The sequence below is a fragment of the Conger conger genome, chromosome 12 (genome assembly GCF_963514075.1).
Source record: "Conger conger chromosome 12, fConCon1.1, whole genome shotgun sequence".
In the NCBI taxonomy this organism is placed as follows: Eukaryota; Metazoa; Chordata; class Actinopteri; order Anguilliformes; family Congridae; genus Conger; species Conger conger.
Window position 1 is genome coordinate 22058534 of NC_083771.1, and position 22305 is coordinate 22080838.

A 22305-nucleotide genomic window follows, 5' to 3' on the forward strand; every position below is an offset into this window, starting at 1 on the left:
CAAAGTAGTGCATAGTGGCACAGCTATCTGGGGGTATCCTTGGGTAAAGTCCTGTAGCGTTCTGAAATCAGCTGCATGTCACATGATTGGCTTAGGGGCGGCCTGTAGTGTAGTGGTGAAGGTAAATGCCTGGGACACGCAAGGTCGGTGGTTCTAATCCCGGTGTAGCCACAATAAGATCCCCACAGCCGTTGGGCTCTTGAGCAAGGCCCATAACCCAGCATTGCTCCAGGGGAGAATTGTCTCCTGCTTAGTCTAATCAACTGTATGTTACTCTGGATAAGAGGGTCTGCCAAATGCCAATAATGTAATGTAATGAACTGTTACTTTGCCTCCTGACCTAGACATGCAACTTACTGCATCTGGTTAGATTTCCAGTATTTTGATCAGTGACCACTTAATTATTATTTATTCGACTTATTTTTTAGACTAATCGGTCTTCTGCTGTAGCCCATCAACTTCAAGCATAACATATTGGGCATGCAGATTCTCCCTGTAGAACATCCAGAGAACCCCTCACTTTGTCACGATCTAATCAACCCAGCTCCTGGTCCAAGCAACGGTACTCTCCCGCCTGGACTATTGCAACTCTGGCTCTGGCTGGCCTTCCGGCATCTTCCATTACACCCCTGCAACCCATCTAGAATGGAGCAGTTTGTCTGGTTTTCAACCACCCCAGACACTCCCACGTCACTCCCCTGCTCACTGCCCTCCACTGCCTGTTATGGCTCGCATCTACACGCCTACTAGACTTCTCCATTCTGCCACCACAGGATGCCCTCCTCACACGTGCACTTCCCAGTCACAACTGCTGTCTGAATTGGTGGTGGAATGACCTTCCCGTGGAGGTCAGAACAGCAGAGACTCTGACCACCTTCAAGCGCAGACTGAAGACGCACCTTTTCAGACTGCACCTTTCCCCTCTCCTCCCTACTTCCCTGTAATTTCTAATAGGCCATGTAAGCTGTATATTGTACTTATTATGGCTAGCATTGTGTTTGCTAAGACGCTTATATTGCCACTCTCGTTTGTTTGTCTAAATGGATTAATCTAGAAGGTCCAAGTTCGTATCTTTGTGGTCATTCCTAGCACTTGGAGCTGTACTTCCTTCTTGGATTTTTCAGCACACTTGTCCCTGGTTGTGGTTATGCACTGTGGTTATGTTCTACATCACTCTGGATAATAGCATCTGCCAAATACCAGTAATGTAATGTAATATATTCCAGAGGTTTAACGTCCATTCCTGAACAAAAATGTGGATCCTGAGTGCCCTGGTGGCGCACGGTTAAGGTATGAGCCCTTGATGCAGGCATCATTTCAGGCATCACGATGCAGGCCTCAGTTTGATGCAGTTGCACACCAAGTGCCAAAGCCTAGTATGGCCAGCCCACGTGGGAGCAGCTTGATTGGGCCTCCGCTCTGAGGGAGCAGCTTGATTGGGCCGCCACTCTGAGGGAGCAGCTTGATTGGGCCTCCGCTCTGAGGGAGCAGCTAGATTGGGCCACCGCTCTGAGGGAGCAGCTTGATTGGGCCGCCACTCTGAGGGAGCAGCTTGATTGGGCCTCCGCTCTGAGGGAGCAGCTAGATTGGGCCGCCGCTCTGAGGGAGCAGCTTGATTGGGCCACTGCTCTGAGGGAGCAGCTAGATTGGGCCGCCGCTCTGAGGGAGCAGCTTGATTGGGCCGTCACTCTGAGGGAGGGGGGAGGGATTCACAGGGAATATCGCCGCATACACGGTCTGGAGCTCAAGACGATGTGGCTTCAAGAAGGTCGTCGAAATCCTTTTGGCTGCCAGGGGACAGGGTCGTAGAGGTGTTTCCTCAATTAACAGGCAAAATATACAGGGTACAATTGCCAACCAAATTGGGAGAAAAAAATTGTGGATCTCTAATCATGCAACCATTCTCCTATTTTTCTTTTTTGTGACCAAATTTGTATTCTGTTGAACTGACATCACAGCAGTACATACACAATACAGGAATACAATAAAACCTATTATCCTATTTTTCTATTGTGAATAATCAGTTTCACATTTCAAACTGAGATTTCCAGGCAATATGTTGGTATTCAAAGTTGCTTTCATTTCCCTGTCACCATCCATCCATCCATCCATTATCTGAACCCGCTTATCCTGAACAGGGTCACAGGGGGGCTGGAGCCTATCCCAGCATACATTGGGCGAAAGGCAGGAATACACCCTGGACAGGTCGCCAGTCCATCGCAGGGCACACACACCATTCACTCACACACTGACACACTCACACACTCACACCTACAGGCAATCTAGACTCTCCAATCAGCTTAACCTGCATGCCTTTCCCTGTCACCCATTTTATCATTTGTTGAATTTTTTTAAAAGCTTCAAAACTCTTACAAAGGCATCATAAATCTGAATATCAAATAGTCAACCTAGTTTTCCATTGCAGCAAACTCAAGATGCTCCCTTCCTTAACTTAAAAAGGATAACACCATAACTATCCAGTTTTTATGTAAAACAGAAATAAAGTGTATGAATAATAATAATAAAATGATCGGTTTTCATTTATTGTTATTATTTTCTTCCTCAGCAGGGCTATCTTAATAATGACAAAGGTAACATCAAAGTTATCTTATCCAGATATTATTTTTTGCAAAAAATGTAAGTATCACTTTTACCAACAGACTATCGTAACTTGTATACATTGTTTACTGTAAGGGAGCGGGGTCGAAGGACCAAAGTGACCGAGTTGGGTTCTAAAAGTTACCCACAAGATGATTGCTAGAGACAAGGCATACGCCCCAGAGGAGGAAGGGGAAAACAATAAAGGGAATAGATAACTCCCCGACACTTAGCCAACCAATAGAACGAATGAAAACGTCCAAGTCTAATCTGAATCGAGCAAGGAAATAACAAACGGCAGGGAAACTGAACCTCACGTCCCACTTACGGTGGCCGTAAGATGAGACGAGTAGAGACGCCTACCCAGGCTCCCAACTGTGTTATAACCTACCTAGGACCGGGATGGCACAGCGATAATGAAAGACACAAGACATCCCGTCTCTGATTCCATTGACAGGAATACTGGCTCTAACACTAGAATACACTAGAGAACATTAACAATCGAATTCAACTGACAAAGCAGGATTACTTTAAAAAGAGAGGGGAATCCATGAAACACATTAACCATATAGTTCCACTGGTGAAGCAGGAATCCTAACACAGAGGTAGGAAGTGTACACAAACAGTGACAGGGGTCTCAGTCACGGAACCCCAAGCTTATTGGCGAGTTCGCAAAGCCCTCAACTGACCGTGCAGGAGCCCTACTAGAAAGCGAGCTAAAAACATGAGGGTCTCCTGCATAGAGCCCTGGGCTAGTGGAGAGGGCCGTCAACTCTAAAACACGTGTAGTTAACCTTACAGTAATACATAAAGCAGACCTGCACTCAGAAGGAAAGGAAAATCATAAGCCCCTCAGGTATGAGGTCTATGCGGACAAAACGACACAATCCACCACGTGAATCTACAACCGATCCCCAAACTATCGAAGGTGCGCAAACTCGCCGTTACAGATGTTACCTCCGACAGCGGTGAAGACTTAGTGCTATGTGTGCAAAAACATGCATAACTCTTCTGAAAACTAAAACAATGTTTTGAAAAGTGACAAAAAGAAACCCCACTACACTGAAGTAAAAGTAAGGCGGCTGTCAAACCTGGAAACTGCACACTACCCTCACACTAGAACAAAGCTGTAGGGGGTCTCAGCCAGCATTCATTGCCAGAGGGCCTCCTGGGTCCACTTAAACTAAGCCCAAAGACCCTTCTTTCCTAAAGGTAGCTTTTAAAGAAGACTATAAACTATGCTGATGAACAGCCAATGAGAGAGTAAGAATGCGGAAAAGGGATGCAATAAACTCAAAACTCTTGGCCCAGACAGAAGGAAGCTCCTAACGGGGTCTCAATTCCCAGAGGAATCCCGTCTGCACAACCTGCACAACACTGCACAAAATAAAAGGTGAAGGTGAACGTGTGACAGTCCTCACAACCTCAAGGTGACCAAGAGTGCGTGTTCAGCTCCCGTAAATCTCGACACAGCAGGTAACCGAAACTCGTCAGTCACGTACCTCACCGAGTGCACAAATGAGAAATAAAACGTGCTATGGGGCCACTGACCTTCATCGGTAATCAGACCAGATCAGATCTTACAATTCATTCAAGGTCAGTGATTTATCTTATTTGGGCAAATTTCATGGGCGTGATGCAGTACACAGTGCTCTATCAAATAAGTATCTTCACCAGATGGGACACTCCAGAGACCACACACACTGTACTGCACCATTGCAAATATAGTGTCATCACTATATTATTCATCCTGAAAGCAACAAGGTTCTTATATTGCTGATTGCAGGAATACTTGGTATTAGTCTTCTGCAGATCTTGTTTATTGGCATAAGTAAAGTGGCATTTACATTTTAACCAATCATAAAGATAGTGCCACCACTATTTATTGGGCTACCAATCAGAAGTCACAAACCAAAATATATATTTTTAGATTTATAATTATGAAAGTCAGTACACATTGTTAAATGCAAGAAACAATGACTGCACTGGAGCTTTAATATGATATAAGGCGACCTCTTGTGGTTTAAACTGGAAACTATATGGTCTCAAATTTCAGAGCAGAGGTAACATCATTGCAGCTAATGATCGATCCATTCAGGTTTGAAACTCTCCAAACAAGATCAAAGCAGGTTTGAGGTCTATTCCATTTTTTATTCAGTCAATTCACAAAGGTTAACTGAAATTAATTTCATGAAACAAATCCTTAAAATGAACAGAATCTGACCTTACAAACCTAAGCATGTTTGGTGGAGAGGACTGAATTACGTGGAACATAAGATATCACTTCAAAGCCACACAGGCCTACATACAAGATCCAGAGTTGGCCTGTGATAATTGAGCCTTACTGGATGATGCTCTGTGTTTTATGTTATAACAAAAAATCCGAGAAAAACAGAGAAACATCCAGTGCCTGATGGTGGCGTCATTCTAAATAAGCATTCAGCAAACTGAACATCTGGGGTCAATTGCAGTGGGTTTAGTTGGAGTTTAAACGTCTAGACCACAGAATTGTATTAAAAATGGAACAGCTATCCAAATCTATGAACATACATTTTCAATATAAGGATTAAACTCCAGTTGAGTACGTTGCAATAAACCCCTGATGTTTAGATTTTTCTATAATACTGTAATATATATTGGTAATATTTTTAATACGCATAAAATGAAACAATGATATTCAACTGATATTTGGCTGCTGCGCCTCGCCTCAAGCAACAGTGGAAAGATAATTAAATGACGAACACCTTACATATATAATTCCGGCGACTGTTAAGGGTTATCTCTCGTACATTAGGTGGAAGCAAAACACCTGTTTGGCATACTTAAAAAAAACTAACGAAAAAGAAGTCGATGAAATCGATACCTACCTGGAGAGGAGAATGCCACTCCCTGGGCGGAGCTTGCAACACAAACGATGCGCTCACCTGGTTTGGGTGCGCCTCTCGTTATCAACATACCACTCATCATAAAGGAGAGAGAGAGGGAGACCGTGGATTGTTGTTCTACAACAGGTAAGTGTGTTTTCAGACTTTAAACTATTACGACGAAACAATCGTACCTGGTCATAGTTCAGTATAAATTAAATTGATGACTGCAACGAATAGCAAAATGTATGGAACTGATTTAATCAGAGTTAATGTTTGCGGTTGTGAAAATTCTCGAATAAAACTGGGTCATTAGCATAAGTGGTTTTTCATGCTTTGTCACGCACTTTGCCAACTAAAGGAACTCTTCAACTCAGTCCGGTAAACATTTCAGTTATGGCATTTTAAAATGTTAGTTATAGTAAAGTACCTAACGCTGATACGCGTAGCATTGAATGTAAACCAGAAAGTTTTGTATTTGTTTAAATTCATCTTGCGTAAGTGCTACTGTAGTTTTGGGGCTATGCGCAAACCGCCGTAGCCTACCTGTGGTTTGTTTTGATTGTAGTCCGTGTTGCAATGGCACATTGAGCCACAGTTATTGAAATAACAAAATATCGTGAGGTTTCCAATATATAACTAAATGTATGTCAAGCCGTTTAATAGCATATACTGATATAAAAATATAACAAACAGACCAATGCATTTATTTCCCATTCCTCCTGAAACTCTGTTAAATGCGGATTGTATCAATTTCGAGAACCCGAATATATATAGCTACTGGACTGTACGAATAACTTTTAAAACATTGATATTCCAAGTTGACACGGGTCACAGGGCTTGGGCAAAACCTATCGTTAAAAGTAATTATAGTGGTCTATAGCACAAATTAAACCAGTCTGTAGGCACGTTATTGAAACTGGTTTTAAATGGGGAAATACGGCGTGGGGTTAGTATTTCAAGGCACGGATGTCATGTAGGATTGGCTTAGTCCTTACATCAGGTTTCTGTTGAGAAATTGCTCGTTGTTACGAGCTAATAGCTACATGCTCCATTCGCCGTCCCAATCCCTCTGAAGTGACGCCTCGCAGAACAAACACTAAATGTTTACTTTCCACATGGAACAACAAAAGATTTCTGGAGCAGCTATATTTTATCAGATTGTCAGGAAGTGCGCTTTCTTTTCAGTTAACTGAAATACTACAAATGTCCGTTTCGGTAAAACTATACTACTGCCGTAATGAAGCCAGCAGAAACTAGAGTAGTAAGACGGTGACACACGTGGTTTGCAAATGTCGCTAAACATTTCCCCAAATCTAGGAAAACCCGACAAAGCAATTTGTGTAGATAGACTGAAAATTGTAGCCTACTTTATCCTGCCAAAAAGGTGCTAGTTTAAAAGATACGGTGCTATAGCCTATTATCCCGAAAATCAACCATGGTTTTCCATGGTAAGCGGACTATGGTTAACTATGGGAGAGAGATCACATCCTGTGTATCAATGAATGAACAAAGAGCTTTCTATTTGAATTATAGTGAGCCTTGATAATGCCATGGTAAATAAACAAAAAACAAAAAATGGTTCCTGTCTCTTAGCCATAGCAAACCATGGTAGCAACATCGATAAGAGTACAATAAGCATAGTTAGTATATAAAGTACCATGGTAAAACCATTGTGAACCATAGTGAATGTTTGTAAGGGATTTATTTGGGGATTTGCCACGTAATTGAGTTGAGCAAGAAATATAGCTACTACATGCTTGTATAATCACTTAACAGGTGCCACACCTTCATCAGGTGAATCGAATCCATTGTGCCCAACTTAAAATAATAAATGTACAGGGAGCTGCATCACAAGAAACAACAAATACTTGCTCTAAATGCAAACTGGTCTGTTTCATTAACCCTTTCTATGTTCCATTTCCTTTCAATGAAAACTACAGCACTGTCAATGAATATCGGAGTGTATGTTGTGCAGCCTGCATATGGATTAAAGCCAGTACATTCATGTTATAAGGCTCGGAAATGGTTTTCTATTTTCAAGATGAGCAGTGTGTTCCAGAAAGTTCACCGACATGGTAAAAGGCACTGGGACAGAATAATGCTACGTGTGGCAGTTTTCCTGCATATTCTCGTTATGTCAGCAAACGGGGAAACTTGAGACAATTTCTTGTTTGTGTATTAAACAGAGTTCTTCTCCTGTAAGAGTGAACCCAATCCAGTATAAGTGGGACGTGGGAACATCAAGATTTTGGGAATGTCTTCGAAACCAAATGGGAGCCCGCCTCCTTATGACAATGGATAGTAAGTTGTTTTCTTTTCCTCCGCCATTTGCTGTAATGGTACCTGTGCTCTGTACAAAATACTATTCACCCCCATAACCCCCAACACTGGTATGTTGTGCTCTCTGTGGCTCTCCTATGGTAGCGATACTGAGCAGACTCGTAGTGTGGAACCAGGGTTGTGGTGAATTATGTATCAGTTCTGTCAGTTTAGGAACGGAATTGGACACTCCGTGAACTGTTTGGGGGGGGGGGGGGGGGGGACCCAAAATATTCAACGCTGTAAAGAAAATGTACACCATATCTACCAAATAAAATTAAGGTCACAGATTACATGCATGATTATTATATAAATATTATATTATTGATTCAATTGATATAATGCAATATTATTGATAAATAAGTTAACTTGCCTTAATTTTATTGAGTAAATAGGGGTGTCATTTCTTACAGTGTGTGAAGATTTTTTTTGGCCAGTGAGTGATTTGAATTTCCTTGAAGAATGTGTTGTACCTCTAACCAGCCACCCCCCCCCCCTGTAGTCATGGAAGCAGGGAGCTCTATGTAGGGGATGCTCCCCCCCAGCCAGCCTACTCCTACTACCCCGACGACGAGTTCCTTCACTACTACCGCTGGACGTCCCCGCCCGGGGTCATCAAAATCGTGGGGGTCATCATCATCATCCTCTGCGTGGCCATCTTCGCCTGCGTGGCCTCCACCCTGGCCTGGGACACACAGTACGGCCTGTCGGGCTTCGGCGGGATCGGAGGAGGTGGCTACGGCGGGACCGGGGGGTACGGGGCGGGGGCGGGCGGGTACGGGGCGGGGGCGGGCGGGTACGGGGGGGGAGGGGGGTACGGGGCGGGCGCCGGAGGTTTCGGGGGGTATGGAGGGGCCTATGGCGCGGGGAACGCCTACGGCTACAACTCGCTTGGTGGGAACTACAACGACCCCCGCAAGGGCAAGGGCTTCATGATCGCCATGGCGGCCATCTGCTTCATCGCGGTGATGGTGATCTTCGTCCTGGTGGTGTCGCGACAGAGCCTGACTCGCACGCGACGCTTCTACCTGGCCGTCATCATCCTCTGCGCCATCCTGGCCTTCCTCATGCTGATCGCCACCATCGTCTACCTGGTGGCCGTCAACCCCACGGCTCAGTCCTCCGGGTCCATCTACGCCGCGCAGATCCAGGGCCTCTGCGCCCAGTTCCAGAGGCCGCAGCCCTCGGGAGTCTTCACCAACCAGTACCTGTACCACTACTGCGTGGTGGAGCCTCAGGAGGTCAGTCAGGGGAGAGTGGGGGTGGGGGGAGCCTGTTCATTTGATAATGGTCCTATAAAGATCCAGATATTACTGACTAGTTTTTAAACTTAACATCAGCTAAGTCAGGGATCATCATCTCTGGCCCTTGAATCAAAATCCAGCCCTGGTTTTCTTTTCTCCTGAGCCTGTCTTCACACAGACTGGCCAATCAGTAGCACTAATTATGTCTCTCAGGCTAAGTGAGGGTGGAAGACAAGCATTTATTGGGGACTGCAAGTTGCTGATCCCTGCTGGAACAAATGTCTTGTTTTGGCCTTGTCACCATTTAGTCATTTGGACTTTAGTCATGTTAAACCGAGACCAGCCAGTCTTTCCCCTCCAGTGCTAACCCAATGGAAGATGTTGTGACCTGGTGAATTGAGCATGTTCCCCAGATTTGGTTATCTTGCTCCTTCACCTGCTATTTCACCCCCTCCCCAGGCCATTGCCATTGTGTTTGGGTTCCTGGTGACCATCGGATTGATCATCCTGCTGGTCTTCGCTGTGAAGACGCGTAAGATGATCGGGAGCCGCGGAAAGGAGAACGTCCTGTGGGAGCGTGTGAAAATGATTGATCCGGCCCAGCCAGGGGGCATAGAGGACTGGGTGAGTGTGCCTTCAGTGCCACACAGCATTTAATTATTCTGGCACAAAATGGCTGCTGTTGCGTCACCCAGCTGGGTGCTACACATCGGTGGCGGTTTGAGGCGAGTTGCCCCCTCATCACTGTGAAGCGCTTTGAGTATGAGAGAGGCACTATATAAATGCATGTCATCGTTATATAATATTAATAGCAACGGTCAACTTTTACATTTCACAAATGCTGTTATCCAGATCTGATTAAAGTGTGTATTTACTGCAGTAATTCAGGTGAAGTACCTTACTGAAGGCTGCAGCACCAGTTCCCTAAAAAAATATATATAACTGAACAAAATCTAGAATTATGGGTGAGAAAATGTGGTAATGCTCGCGATTTTGCGAGCCGAAGCTCAGGTTCCGTAACTTGTGCCCGTGCCTCTGCGATGGGCGAACAGAAGCCGCGTGTGTTGTGAGAGGAAAAGGCAGACCTGTTTGCAGTCCCAAGCGGGGACAGGGAACGGGGGGGAGGGGAAGTTTCATGCCCAGTATCTGGGCGTGGCTGACCGGCAAGGTTTCACTTCCGCCATTCTTTGACGCCGTAAAAATGCTCAGTCCGCATGACTGAGGTCATTCCAAAGGCATAACTCCCCAAGCACAATCTGTGACGATTACGCAGACATGGAAAATGTTTGTGTTCAACCTGTTGAGCCCAAAATTAGCATAACATTTTGGTCTATGAATAAAAATAAATAAATAAATAAAAATGATCCCTGAATAGCATTTATACATGATGCTCGAGTATGAGTACAGAATATTAGTGTTTCAGTCATGAAATATTTTTATTCATTTCACTGGTTAGTGTAGTTTAAAAAAAAAAAAATTATTATTATTTTTTTTATTTTATTTAGTGTAGTTACTTAAAGGTTAACATGCACCGTGAGTCAACAAAATGGAAAGTTGACTGTTTTAGAATTTCTGCTGCTGGTTGTAAATAGTCGTGAAAGCAATTCTGGCAGTCTGAGTGGGAAGTTTTCCACAGAGACGCTGCGTATCTCAGTGTGAGATAATGGCTGCAATGCGTGAGTTTACCGGAGGGGACTGGGAAAAGTTGTAGAACAGGTTTAAGCACCCCATAGCCTGTTTACCACACATGCATGCAAAAAAACAACCTGACACTGAGATACGAGAGCACTGTGGCCTCCGGTGAGCCTCTGGGGTGGAGCGCTGTAGATTTGGGATCAGCTCCCTCAGTTTGAGAGACCTGCCATTTTGTGTTATGTCTTCAGGTGAACAGGAGTATTTCCCACCTTCTGTTTTTCTACTTTATTCGGATGGGGGTGGGGGATGGGCGGAGAGGGTTGCAGACAGAGATGGGAGTGCTGTACAGAGTGTCACAGTTAGGAATTGGCATAGGGGTTGAGACTTGGCCAGCCTATGCATGGAGCCCTTCATTGGTACTCCTACACAGAAAAGTAAAAAATGGCCTTGGTTGGCACCAAAAAAAGGAACACTGAAATGACCAAAATGAAAAATAATTGACCGTAAACAATATGAATGCCGTTTACCAGTTGGTAAAGTCTGGCACTGATATTATCAATATACTGACATTCTTTGATTTTTGTTTAATCTTTAAGGAGAGATTGCATAACATGTGACTGCTACTACAAGACTTACCAGATCACAGGAGCAAGCTCAATTCTTTCTAGTTATGTAACTCTAATGTGCCTCTAGTTAGTTTTTTGGTCAATCTAGAGAAATGTTCTGTAGCTTGTTTTCTAACCAGAGTTTGACTCGGAGTAGAGATGTAGGTTGCAACTGACCACTGGTCCAGTGACCTTTTGGTTAGCATCTGCCCTGATTTCGAAAAGCAGGGGGTCCAATTGTAGGAATGTCCCATACAAAATATCATAAAATGCTTCTCACTGCCTCAGCGCTGACACAGATGTATGGTGGGTAACGGCTCTCTGGTGGGTGTGGATGAGGTAAGAGATGAAGCCTCCTTGTGCTGTTGTCACTGAGTCGGCATGGTGACGCTGTGTTGACCCCCCCAGGTGAACAACGTGTCTGGGCCGCCGCCGGGGGGGCTGAACGAATTCCCTGAGAAGCTGGCGGGCTCACGGAACCACCTGGATGACAACGACTACACCAAGCCGCCCTACACCCCAGAGTGAGTAGAGGCTCCCCAGTGTTCTCTCTCTCTGTGAACAAACGGCAGCTCTGCCTCCGGAACTTTCTTTGTGGAAAACGGGGAGCGTACTGATTTATGCGTTTCTCGCCACTGGTCTCCGGACTGAAAAATACCTGCATGAAAAATTTCCAGATGGTGGACAACAGCTTTCTCTTCCAATGGATCAATAATAACGATGCGTTTGGTTTTACGTACTGCTGGAAAGCAAGCACTCTGTTCCGACCGGCCGTGTAGAGGTTTAGACGGCAGGCTTCACTTTGCGGCTGACCAATCAGCAGCCTGTCTCGCTGCAGAATACGTCCCGCATACTTCCTGAAATCTGCGCGTTGTGAACGCCACCCTCCTGCCGAAGAGCTCGTATGCAAGCGGCAAAAGTGTCACCACTTTGTTTTTTAAGAAAAACGTACCGCGGGCGAGCGTGCAAGCTGGAACACGCACCGACATGTCAAGGGCTGGGCTTCTCCACCTCAAATCTCAGATCATGAATTTCATGTAGAAGGTTTAGGAAGGTTTAGGAAGGTTTTAGCGGGGTTGAAAAATAACAACGGTACAAAAAAAGAGCAATTTCCTCCACGTGAGGGCAAGCACCACGCAGTTGCGTACCGCGCACGCACACGTGTGGCCTTCCCCGAGTGCGGGTGGCCTGAGCTGGAAGCTGAAATGCGCGTTGGGTAAACATCCAGCACAGGCTGAGTCTCTCTCTCTCTCTCCTTATACCCCATACCGGCCTGTGCCTCAGGGTAAAAACGGTCATGTGACCTAGCCACTGGATCGGCCGGTATTTCCACCTCAGCAGCTACTGAGCATGTCAGAAATAGAGTAAGGACAAATGCTCGAGGGGGAGAGAGGGAGGAACGATATGGTGTTCTGTTTTTGCAGTTTAACTTGTCATGGTGAGCTAGCTAGATGCCTTGGGTTTAGTACAGCGGACCATGCGTTAATAAATGTAGTTACAAATGATTGATTAGTTTGAAACATTTAGACTCAACTGAACATGAGCAAATGTTTTTGAAGCCTTTTCAGCAGGGGTGCCCAACAAGGGCCGACCCATTTCAGGATTTTGTGCCAACTTATGGTCTTAAGATATGATTGAGTCAATTAAATAATTGTGACATGTGTATGAGTACCAGCTACAGCTGCAGAATGATTTTACTGTGCTCAAGTGCGGGCTTGATCCAGGTTCATTTATAGAGCAAATTAAAAACAAGGCAATTGGTTGTAACAAAAACCAGTATGCAGACCGGCCCTCGAGGACCGGAGTTGTGCACCCCAGCTTTTCAGGCACGCTGAGAGTCCACTGCAGCACTCTTAGAACAATACTGAGTGAAACTTTACTTTGGGAATGCCATTGCTCGACTGTCAAAGCCGTGGAATGGCTGGATTGCGTATGCAGCGTCACGTAGTCTGTTAGTCTCATTTCAGAGGAATTTACATTGACACTATTTCCTTAAGGACAGACTGTAATTCTGCTCCGCGAGATGCAAATGCCTTTGTTTCTGGGTCCCGGAAGTTGTCTGACCAATGTTCACTTATTTATAGGAATGAGTATTACAAAACTCATACCAATGCCATTTACACAATCTAAATCTTCGTGATGAATCCCCTTAAGCATGCTATTTTGTACTGTGAAAAAATCAAGGTGTAAGGTATAGGTGTAATTAAAGGTAGTCTAGGTACATGCATCAAGTATTTGTGTCTTTGCTTTTTCTGTATTGTAAGCTCCCCAGCTTATATTAAATCATAACCACAATTATGATCGTTGTGCATACATAACTTGGAATATGCGTATGCCATTATTGCTTGTAATTAGATGGGAGGGTGAATAAAATGAAGGGTTTGAGTCTGAAGTTTCTCGTTTTCTTTGAACTTAACCAGTTTAAGTTCCAGTTTTACAGTTTCGCTTTTATGCAGGAGACAATTTGTGGAGCTCATGTTTTCCTGTTCAGTTGGCATAGTAAAACAAAAAATTTAACTGATCAATGAAGTTGATCTAGAAAAACTGGTTGGGGAGGAAAAAAACAAAACTTTAAAAACTCATACACTGTTATTTTCTACGGTTATGTTTTGTTTAACTGTTTGCCAGCCCAATGTCGGCTTGAAGCAGATCGGTTCCCCATTTGAGCCGGGTTCTGTAAAAAGCACTGCACAAATGAATTGGATTGGCTAATAGAACTTCATGGAGTTCATTTCCCACCAGCAATTAATATGGTAGCAGTTTGTCTGAAAGCGACAGTTGGCTTGTGGCAGTTGGAGGTGAAAGGTCAGGGGTGTTGGCTCCAGCGTGGTGACGCTCCTCCTCGTTTCCTCGCTCTCCCCCGCAGGGTGCCAGCGGAGGAGGTCCCCCTGCAGAGCATGCCCCCCTACAGCAGCGGCTCGGAGCTTCCCAGCTCCATCGTCAAGCCCAAAAAGAGGCGGGCCAGACGCCCCCGCCCAGACGGCCAGGACTACGAAACGGACTACAGCACGGCCGACGAGCTGGACGACGACGACGACTTCGACCGGTAAGGCTGCTACCGCCGGGCCAAGATGAAGATGATGATACTTAAAGCTGGAAGAGCGTTCAGTAGCTGAGAAAGGGGCAATGAATGGGAGAGTATAGGAGAGGGAAGGCCACAGATGAAGTAGTGAGGCAGCTCCACAGTCCCAAGATCCCATGATTAACAGTGGGCTCACTCCGTCTGCAGGACGTGCCTGCAGCTTCTGCCCCCGTGGCAAAGATTGTGGAGGACAATGACAGGATGCACATAATTCTAAGGAAAGTCGCTGGAGTACTGTAGTCAGGATTGTTTTCTTTGAGGAAGCTCCACTGAAAGTTTTACTATTAATATTTAATTCAGGTGTGACAGGGTTTGAAAAAAGCCAACCGGTACTCACTCAAATGGAAATGCGACTGTACGTCCAGTATGTAGCTAATCCATCGATTTGCCTCTCCCGTACTACTGCTTATGGTCATTGAACGGCAGCCATTTTGTATATCATTTTGTATGTTGCACTAGATAACACTGTGTTGAATGGACTTATTGTAAAGAAAGAGCACAAATTTGTGGAAAATCTTTAAGACCGGGGCAGGGGGGTGGTGGTGCCCAATCTTATAAAGGGGAAGGTCTGAACACCTAATCCCCAGAAACAAAGGAGAGCAGCATTGTATTGGCCCTAATCCAGAGAGACTATTCGGGGGACAATCCCCCCCTGAAACAATGTGGGTTTAACTGCCTTGTGCAAAGGCCCAACAGCTGGGTGGACCTTATCGTGGCTACACCGGGCCTCGAGCCACGACCTCCCAGGGCCCAGTCATGTGCCTTAGCCACTCGCCTACACGCTGCCCCTATCATGTGATGGCCCAAGCCTACCGATAATTAAAGTTACTTCTGTCTAAATATCCGTCTTTCATCTGTCCACCTGTCCAACTCTTCCAGCGATTTCCCTCCCATCTACAACGAGCAGGAGAGGAATGAGTACAAGCGTGAGTTTGACAAAGACCACCTGGAGTACAAGGGCCTCCAGGCAGAGTTGGACAGCATCAACAAGGACCTGTCCACAGTGGACCGGGAGCTGGACAACCTGGCAGAGGGCAGCCCGGAGTACCTGGTGAGCGCTTCCCCCGCAGAGACTGGTTCCGTCTCTGCTGACCGCTGCATCGGGGACACAAAACAAAGCCTGGGAAAGTCTGTCACATGACCTTTGCCTGCAGGTGTACTGCAGGAATCTCAAATTCCAGTCCTGGTGGCCTGCAGGTCTCTTTGTTTCTTTGTTCTGAGGACTTAAGGGCTCAATTTAAGTCATTGGTCGTCTGAAATAAGCCACTCCTTGTTTCCAAGACTCGAAAGGGTTCATTAGTGATTTATTATTATTGCATTATTAAATTAGATGTCCGTTTTAATAATCGTATGGAAGTGGTTGCATGCTACATTTCATTTTTAACTTTCAAGGGCACCATTAGCAGTTGGCAGTAATGTTAGCAGCATCCACCTAAGTAGCTAACTAATGTTCAATTACTACTACAAGTCTTGCTGGTTACTTATTTCATTAAGCTAATTTTACTATGGCAAAGGAAAATATTTTATTTTCAGTTGCAATGTTCTCTGTGCTCAGCGATGATGATGTTTGTTTGCACTCGTCAACAGGATGCTTTGGATGAGTATGACCGACTAAAGGCCATAAAAAGGGTAAGTCTACTTATTCTGTACTACAACTCCCATGATGCAACATTTTAAGCCTTTGCTGTATACATGCAACTCACTTCTCCTGTCCTGCAGTCTCCAGATTACAAGATTAAGAAGAAGAGGTGCAAATACCTGAAGGGAAAATTGAACCACATCAAGAAGAGGGTCAGTGAATTTGACAGATCGTAGATTGCCTAACCCCTCAACCCACACTGGACTGTCCCGCTTTTTCGGATGAAAAGCTTGAAGACTCAGGAAAGCCGGCCCGGAGATGGTTTTTGCCTTTTAGGGCTGATTTCAAAGACAAATTCTGTTTTATATGGATAATCTCTTAGTCTCTGAAACTGGCCCTTAATCTTGAAATTAACAAAGCATAATGGTCTTTTTAAAACAATACATGGATTTGCTGGGTCATGCATGTTCCTGGGAAAACATTTTTACTAAAGAAAATAAATCCTAACACTCAGGCCAGAACAAATTTGATTAGTTCACTCACTTTTTTTTTTTTTTTTTTTTTTTTAAAGATCCATATTTCTCTAACCTATTAAATGTAATTTTTATTTGAGTTTCTTTTAAATATTGAGGCATTTATGGTTGGGTTCTGCTGATACAAAGTTGGCATCCTTTAATTTCAGTTCATCCCGTTGCAACATTTTACAGGATACCTTCCCATACTGAAGCAGTTTCTCTTTAATTTCACATGACTTAATGCTCTGGGTACAGAGCAGCAGGAGGTTCTATTGGGTGCTTGTGAAAGGGGGTGTTGAAAGCTAAGAAATGTGAGTTAAGCTAGAATTGCTCATATTTTCTCATTTGTGATAAAATAAACATTTAGTCAACATTTTAAAAATATATTGAAGTTTTACTTTCTTGGTATGTACAAGCTATGAACTGTCATTGTGTTTCTACATACTGACATTATTTCAGTCTAACAAGTGAACATAAATGTAAATTCAGGTTGAATGTTGTATATATGTGAATATGTCAGTTGTATTACAAATACAACTGACAAAAGTTGTATTGGGTTTCTAAACAGTTTGCATTTGTCAGTTAAAGTTTTTATTGTGGGGGTTTCTTTCAACATTTTGTCTGAGAATTCCACTCTGAGCCTATTTAAAATGCCTGTCTGGCACAGAAGTGGAAGTCGAGCATTATCGATGGGTTTAACGTACTGTTTTTACAATCGATAGTCTTTTTAAAATTATTATTCATTTGTAAACCATGATTTTTAAATAAAATGTGATAAGTTTAAGGAAGGCCGCTGTATTCATTGTGTACATTTTGTATTTGATGGAGGCAATGAGATGCTTTGGGGGTACGCTTTTGAATCAACACCTGCAGCCTGGCACCAACTGCTCGGTAAATGAATGTGTAATGGTGCCTCCCCATACGTGCAGATAGAGAAGGAGATAAGTGGAAGAAACGAGGATGCATTTTTCAAGTATTGAGACACACCCACAGTTGTTTCCTTCCCCAAAGCTTTTATGTAACAGACTTCAATAAGAGGACTTTACAGTGGTAAATGACTAAATGTTGGTGCTGTCATGTGCTTGGAGACGTCTGCGACAATGGGGGAAAAAAAAAAAGTTTCAGTTGAGACTCATTTATACTGCCTTTCTTGCTCTAATTTATTTTTGGTTAATAACTAATAGTAGTAGGTTATTGCCAATACTTCTACTATGATACGTTCCTGTATAATTTGAATTGACCACTCTTCAACCAAGCCTTGAACTCAATGATCAGGTGTTTGACCTCAAAGCAAATTAAAGTTAAAATGGACTGACCAGACTGATTTTTTTTTTTCTGGACACTTCCTTGTTTTGGGACCAGAAATATCTGCCGAGACAGGATTTCTAAATTCTTAAATAGTATAAACTAAGGGAACAAATGGACTAGAATTGGGTTCCCAACACCTACGCACCCCTGTGCTGAATTTGGTCACCCCATATGAAACTTGAGCCAGTGTTTCTGCTCAAAACTCGAATAAAGAAAAAAACAAACTCAAATTCAAAACAAACTCAGATTCAAACTGGAATAAACTCAGATTCTCCTCAGGGGTTGAGGAAGCTGACAGGCGACACAGAATTTAAGACCTTCATTTCATAGCTTCAGTGGCACAGATAGCCTTCATTTCTCTCAGAGCTCAAAGGCAATACTGGCTGCTGTGGTAGGTTTGTGACCATGTTGGGCCCTGACACAGAGTAGTTTTGTGTTCCAGTATTTGTTCAGAGAGGTAATAAAACCTTCCAGAAGAGGAATAACCAGAACATCCTTCACTAGGTTTGTTTATTAGGCCTTCATTGCCTAAGGATTTATCTTTGATGTTTGGGCAGGTGATGGACAGAAACAGGCCTGAACAAAGGATCGGGTCAAACAGAATGTACCACTTTGTATTAATATATTTTACGCACCATGTACAAATAGCCTGCATCACTACATATAGTCTCAATCTCATCTGTATTGTAACCCAAATTAATTTATGCAGAAGCCTGGAAATTGACCACATCAATGAAAATTCATTTTTGTTTGCTTCTAGGACACGGAAATATAAAGAGCTGATGCAAATATTTACTTATATCCAAATGGAGAGAAGGTATTCCTCGTGAAAATGCAATTTGTCACCCATAAGGCTATCATACAGAGATTTGAAGATTTTGTTTGTCTTGAGATTGGTTTAGCGGTACTGAATCTTTAGGCACTGTATATGACTATGTCAATGTGGGTTATCAGATGATAACCACGCCTTAGTTTGAGGTTAAAAGCAAACAATTACTGTGGAACAGTGCAATTGTATGGACAGTTTAGTCAAGTAGGAACAATCAACACTGGGTCAAGTTTCAAATGGGGTGACCAAATTCAACAAGAGCACAGGGGTGCGTGGGTGTTAGGAAGACAATTTGTGCAATTTGAGTCATTCCTTTCTGTGAAAATACTCTTTGTAGAAAAAGAATCCACCTTATCTTGCCTGGTACATATTTGCGATGACATAAGCAGCCAGACACGACAAAGAAATAACGATTGTTTATCTTGCCGTCAACTTGAATGACTTCCACGAATGCTACAGGAAGTAATAAAATGGAACAGAATGTAAAGAGCAGTTTGTTGGACGACAGGATAAACGGGGATCTCAGGGTGTTTCAGTGAAGAAAAACACACCTGTATGTGTAAACCACTGCGCTTGACAAATCCAGGATGTTGTTGAATACAAATCTGCAACACAATAACAGTTCTGCACAAGTGAGAGTCAACAGCTTTATTCAATATGCATATCGGTTCCAGTGCTTCCAAAGTGGAGTACAATGCCTTATACTTTGTTGCAGCTTATATACACATTCTGTTGCTGGGGAGAGAGTGGGGCAGTTCCCATCTCCCTCCAGTCAGCAGCCAACACATGCACCAAGAGAAACAATTCTAAGCTCTGGGGTTAATCCAGTGTAGCCCCCTCCTTCGTGGTTAGGTGGGATCCTGTTTTTCTGCAAGCTCGTGATGATATTTGAAACAAATGTTTCTGATTCTCTTATCTTACTGGTATTCATGCCCTATGACACATACACTATATTGCCAAAAGTATTCGCTCGTCTGCCTTCACACGCATATGAACGTGAGTGACATCCCATTCTTAAACCATAGGATTTAATATGATGTCAGACACTGATGTTGGACGAGATCGCCAGGCTCGCAGTCTCCACTCTAATTCATCCCAAAGGTGTTGAGGTCAGGATTCTATGCAGGCCAGTCAAGTTCTTCCACATCTCGCTCAACCATGTCTTTATGGCCCTTGCTTTGTGCACTGGTGTGCAGTCCTGTTGGAACAGGAAGGGGCCATCTCCAAACTGTTCCCACAAAGTTGGGAGCATGAAATTGTCCAAAATGTCTTGGTATGCTGAAGCATTAAGAGTTCCTTTTACTGGAACTAAGGGGCTGAGCCCAACTCCCGAAAAACAACCCCACACCATAATCCCCTCTCCACCAAACTTTACACTTGGCACAATGCAGTCAGACAAGTACCGTACTCCTGGCACCGCCAAACCCAGACTTGTCCATCAGATTGCCAGACGGAGAAGCGTGATTTGTCACTCCAGAGAACACGTCTCCACTGCTCTAGAGTCCAGTGGTGGCGTGCTTTACACCACTGTATCCATTGCATTCACGACTTACCAGTCTCTCCTGGCGGCATTCTCTTCCGCTGTCACTGCCGCCAAAGCAAAATACTTTGAAACACAAATTCAGAACTCCGGTTCTAACCCCCGGAAACTTTTCTCTATTTTCTCCTCTCTCCTCAATGCACCGCCTCCTCCTCCTCAGTCCTCCTTTGCTGCTGATGACTTTGCTGATTTCTTCGATGAGAAGGTCACAGTCATCCGTAGATCCTTTACAACCACCGCCCCCCTCACTGTGCCCTTCCCCCCCTCTAGGCCCATCCCTTCCTTTTCCACTTTCTCCCCCCTTACAGACTCTGATGTTTCTCAACTCCTGCTCTGCCACCGCCCTACAACCTGTGCCCTTGACCCTATCCCCTCTTCTCTTCTCCAAACTATCACACCTGACATTCTCCCATTTGTCACCTCCCTTGTCAACTCTTCCCTGTCTTCCGGCTGTTTTCCGGCATCCTCCAAGAGGGACCACATCACTCCGCTGCTAAAAAAGCCTACTCTGGATCCCTCCATCATCCAGAACTACCGCCCGGTATCTCTTCTTCCTTTCCTTTCTAAAACTATAGAACGAGCCGCTTCTACTCAACTTTCTTCTTTCTTTTCTAACAACAACCTGCTAGACCCCCATCAGTCTGGCTTCAGATCGGGCCACTCGACAGAGACTGCGCTCCTCTCCGTCAGTGAGTCACTCCATGCCTCACGAGCAGCCTCCCTCTCCTCTGTCCTCATTCTTCTAGAACTCTCTGCTGCCTTCGACACTGTGGATCACTCCATCCTCCTGTCTGCCCTGTCAGCAACGGGCATCTGTGGCACAGCCCTGGACTGGATTGAGTCCTACCTCTCTGGTCGCTCCTTCCAGGTTGCATGGGCTGGTTCGGTATCGACACCTCGGCCCCTCGCCACAGGAGTTCCCCAGGGCTCAGTCCTAGGCCCGCTTCTTTTTTCTCTTTACACTCGCTCCCTTGGCCCTGTGATCACTGCACATGGGCTATCCTACCACTGCTACGCGGACGATACCCAACTCTTCGTCTCGTTCCCGCCGTCTGATACGCAGGTTTCAGCCCGTATCTCTGCTTGCCTGAGGGACATCCAGAGCTGGATGGACAACCACCATCTAAAGCTCAACCCAGGCAAGACTGAAATTATATTCTTCCCTGCTAAAACCTCTCCCCATCTGGATCTCTCCATTTCCCTCGGGGATACCACACTCACGCCGTCACCCAGTGCAAGGAACCTCGGCGTGGTGATGGACAGCAGACTGTCCCTCTCCGAGAACATTGTGGCGGTGACCCGGTCATGCAGGTGCTTCCTATACAACATACGGAGAATCCGCCCCTTTCTCACCCTCTACTCGACCCAGCTCCTGGTCCAAGCGATGGTTCTGTCCCGCCTGGACTACTGCAATTCCCTCTTGGCTGGCCTCCCAGCGTCTGCCATCAGACCCCTCCAACTCATCCAGAATGCAGCAGCTCGTCTGGTCTTCAACCTTCCCAAATACTCACACGTCACCCCCCTGCTTACTTCCCTCCACTGGCTGCCTGTCATGGCTCGCATCAAATTCAAAACATTGGTGCTAGCCTTCCAAGCAGTTAAGGGGTCTTCCCCAGCTTATCTACAAAAAATCATCAGACCCTACACCCCTGCCAGACCTCTTCGTTCAGCCTCCACAGGCCGCTTGGCACCTCCCCCTCTCCGAACCTCCACATCACGCTCACGACTACGGTCTGTTCTGGCTCCACGGTGGTGGAACGAACTCCCCATTGAGGTCAGAACTGTAGAATCTCTCCCCACCTTCAAGCGCAAGCTGAAGACACACCTCTTCAAGCAGCACCTCTCCCCATCCCTCCCTACCTCCCTGTGAACCTTAATTGTTGTCTCTGTGACTTGCTTTGTGTATCGGTATTTTTAGTTGGCTAGGTAAGCAGTGTTTGGATAGTTAACTTTGGTCAAAAAAAAAATGGCCCTCGTCCTTATCTTTGTTGTACAGGTAGCAGTTGAAATTGTACTTCCCTCTAGGGTCTTTCAGCGAACTTATCCCTGGTTATGGGTATGTACTTTGTTGTACGTCGCTCTGAATAAGAGCGTCTGCCAAATGCCAATAATGTAATGTAATGTAATGTAATTGCGCTTGGTGATGTAAGGCTTGGATGCAGCCACTCGGCCATGGAAACCCAT

At 44.8% G+C, this 22305-nt stretch overlaps 1 protein-coding gene across 1 annotated transcript; it reads left to right on the forward strand.

The window, feature by feature from the left end:
• The first annotated feature begins 5494 nt into the window (after positions 1-5494).
• Positions 5495-17232, forward strand: oclna (occludin a). Its single transcript, XM_061262526.1, has 9 exons — positions 5495-5609; positions 7652-7766; positions 8287-9025; positions 9488-9652; positions 11677-11792; positions 14135-14314; positions 15230-15401; positions 15938-15979; positions 16070-17232. The coding sequence occupies exons 2-9, from the start codon at positions 7720-7722 to the stop codon at positions 16163-16165; spliced, it is 1557 nt and encodes a 518-aa protein (XP_061118510.1). The 5' UTR covers positions 5495-5609; positions 7652-7719; the 3' UTR covers positions 16166-17232.
• The last annotated feature ends 5073 nt before the right edge of the window (positions 17233-22305 follow it).